This window comes from Lactuca virosa, chromosome 8 (genome assembly GCF_052849685.1).
Source record: "Lactuca virosa cultivar CGN04683 chromosome 8, Lactuca_virosa_CGN04683_v6, whole genome shotgun sequence".
Lineage (NCBI taxonomy): Eukaryota > Viridiplantae > Streptophyta > Magnoliopsida > Asterales > Asteraceae > Lactuca > Lactuca virosa.
The window spans coordinates 156,049,654-156,052,978 of NC_136433.1; the positions used below are offsets into that span (position 1 = coordinate 156,049,654).

Here is a 3,325-nt window from a genome sequence, read left to right on the forward strand (position 1 = left end):
TAATTCTTTCATTTCTACAATTAAACGTTGATAAATAAATGTATGTATTACTTCGTTATAAATATTAATCTACAATCATGCATGTTTGTTCTTTTAAATCATCAATAGATAAAAGTCGATGCATAAATATAATGACATGTTTTGCAATAAACATCAAATTATTATACACGATACATATTGTAACAATTGTAAAATAATGAGTTCTTAATTGTACCTTATTAATCACATAAGACTTCTTTGTACACTACGTTTGATGTGTAGATTGCATCATGATCGAACGTTTTTTCTGGCTTTACTAATACCTTTGTATTAACACGTGATATTCCTCTGGATAAGGCCACATAAAGTTGGCCATGTGACAATACCGACTCTGGTAGATAAACTCCCACGTTTGGAATTGTTTGTCCTTGAGCTTTATTGATCATCATCGAGAAACTAAGGCGAAGTGGAAATTGCTTTCTCTTCAATTTGAACGGGAGCATCTCATCATCAGACGGACATAGAGGAATTCTTGGTAAAAACACTCTTTTTCTAGCATGTTGACCAACAGCTATTTCTGCATCAATGACATTTTGCTGGAAAGCTCTACATATCAATCTGGTCCCATTACATAATCCATTTGATGGATCGATATTCTGTAATAGTATTATTGGGCAACCAATTTTTAACCGGAGATAATGAGGGGGAAGTCCACTAACATTCAACGAGTTCAAGAACTCATTCGGATATAAGTTATTACTATCGTCTTCCGCTTCATCAAAACTGTAGTAAACTTTTTTCTCTCCTGAAAACCACTCGATCATTTGGTCATCTATCTTATCAACACTTTCATTTTTAGTTGTCAATATCGCCCTAGAAATGATAAATTATGAATCAGCTTCGTTGGATTGTAGAGAAGGAAAGATTGCGTCAATAAGAGCATCCACTGAGTTAGCTTTATTAGTGTATTTAATAGGCATGTCATCAGGTATGCGAATAAAGTTCTCATCCATTGTTTCCTCATTTCCATCACCGACCCATAATAAAAAATCTGAAAACCATGGGTCAGTTACTGCTCTCATGTTGATAGTTAACCAAAGCCTTTTAATCGATGGCCAAAGAGGTGACATTCGTAAGCTAGAGTCTACAATTTGTGCTCGCGTGCCACGCTTTACATCGGCAACACCTGTCTAAAGTCACCTCCCATAATCATTATCTTTCCACCAAACGAGAGTTTCTCACTTGTGATGTCTTGCATTGTTCGATCAATTGCCTCCACTGCTTGCCTCTTAGCCATTGATGCTTCATCCCATATGATTACCTTTTCCTCCCGAAGTAGATGAGCTGCCTCACTTTGTTTATTTATTTTGTACATCGAGTTATTTTCAAGATTGATAGGAATTTTAAATCGCGAGTGGGCTGTTCTCCCTCCTGACATGTTATTAGCCGCAACACCTGACGTAGCTGTCGCAAGTGCAATGAGACCACGGGCATGAATATTCGCTAATAAAGCTCTGTACAGAAACGTCTTTCCAGTTCCACCAGGACCATCTATGAAGAACACACCCGGAATGTTTTCTTCCACGTGCCTCATTATCTCATCATATGCGAATTTCTGGTTAGGATTGAAAGAGTCTTTCGCATGTAAGTCTTTATTTTCCACAAGCATAGAGTATTCTTCTTGCACCTCACGACAACCTCTTGCTTGTAAATTAATGTCTTCATTCACATCTGGAAGACCATAATCACTAAGTTTCTTTTCCAAAGATTGTAAGAAGACTCTGATGTCGATGAGGACCATATTATGGACTCGTTCAGAACACGCAAATTGTTTCCTATAATCTTCAGAAAGGGAATCATAGTGGTCACACCATAACTTACGAACATCGCCCGGTTCACAAAAAATCAATATCATAGCAAATAGCCTTCTAAGTGCATTGGGGAATTAAAATAAGGAAGCCTCTGCAAGACATTGGGACAAGTTATCATCAGTCTCTATTAATCCTCTCTCAAGAGCCGCTTTTTGAAATGTAGGATGTAATACACCATTGGTTGTGTATATATCTTCAAAGCAAGTAGGCCCAGTAATATGACATAAAAGCATGCGTAGGTAGTACCTCTCTCCTTCAGCTGGACAAATCAAATAAGCAAAATAACCATATTTAAAAACCAAAAAAGGAAAACTGATATATACTTTTAGGGGAAAACAATCAACAGAAGAAATCTATTACCTTTTTTGAAAAGAGATTAATAGTGTGGTTCTAGACATCGACGATCAGTCATCGATTGCTGGTGCGAGAAAAGAAGAATGTGTGGTGATTTACTGCTGGTTCGAGTGACAACTTCAATGAAGCAAAACGTTGAACACCTTACACTTGAACCTAAATCCACATTCTTGGAATCAGATATTCAGGATTCTTCTCCTCGATAATCCGATTGGAACGGGTTTTACTGGTGGTTGCATTGATGAGTGTTGTGGTGGTCAGCATCGATGAGTGGTGGCGGGGATGGAGAGCAAGTTAGGGTAGAGAGAGGGAGAGTGATGGATGATGATCGGTTGGCGTTGCCAGAAAAAGTTCTGCGAGACGACGATCAGAAACGACGGTGGTGCGAGGTTGAAGAGCAGGTGGTGGTTCACTGTCGATGGTGATGAGGACGAAGACTCGTGCGAATGAGGTGCGATGTCGGCGTTTCTTCTGATTAGGGTTTTGATATTTGTTTGAGGGATTTATCGATTGTAGAGGTACAGAAGAGGAAAATAGAAATTATTTTTTAATTTATGATTTAAATTGTAAAGTTAATGTTTAATGACATTTGATTTGTTAAACGTAAATGTAAAATGATGAATTGATTGATAAGCATAAATTGATTGTATGTAATGTAGTAGGTGTGGTACCTCTTAAATTTCGAGAAATGCCAAAAATGTTTTATATAATAGTGTGTGTATATATATATATATATATATATATATATATATATATATATATATATATATATATATATATATATATATATATATATATATATATAGGGAAGGGTTATTTGGAAAACAAAAAAACCCTAAAAATCATAAAAATGCATAAAAAAAATACCTAGACATTACAAAACTTTTTTTTGAATTTTTTTTATCAAAAAATCGCAACCTTTTTTTTTTTTTTGTAAAAAAAAAAATTTTCAAAAAAATTTTCAGCGATTTTATGTTAAAAGCTGCGATTTTTTGATAAAAAAATTCAAAAAAAAGTTTTGTGATCTCTAAGTATTTTTTTATGCATTTTTATGATTTTTAGGGTTTTTTTGTTTTCCATAGAACCTAAACATATATATATATATATATATATATATATAT

General features: G+C 34.9%; 1 protein-coding gene across 1 annotated transcript; it reads right to left on the reverse strand.

Annotated features, from left to right (window-relative positions):
- Positions 1 to 1,150: 1,150 nt before the first annotated feature.
- LOC145130989 (uncharacterized) lies at positions 1,151 to 1,780 on the reverse strand. Its single transcript, XM_079065731.1, has one exon. It carries the CDS (start codon positions 1,778 to 1,780, stop codon positions 1,151 to 1,153), a length of 630 nt encoding a protein of 209 aa, XP_078921857.1.
- Positions 1,781 to 3,325: the final 1,545 nt, after the last annotated feature.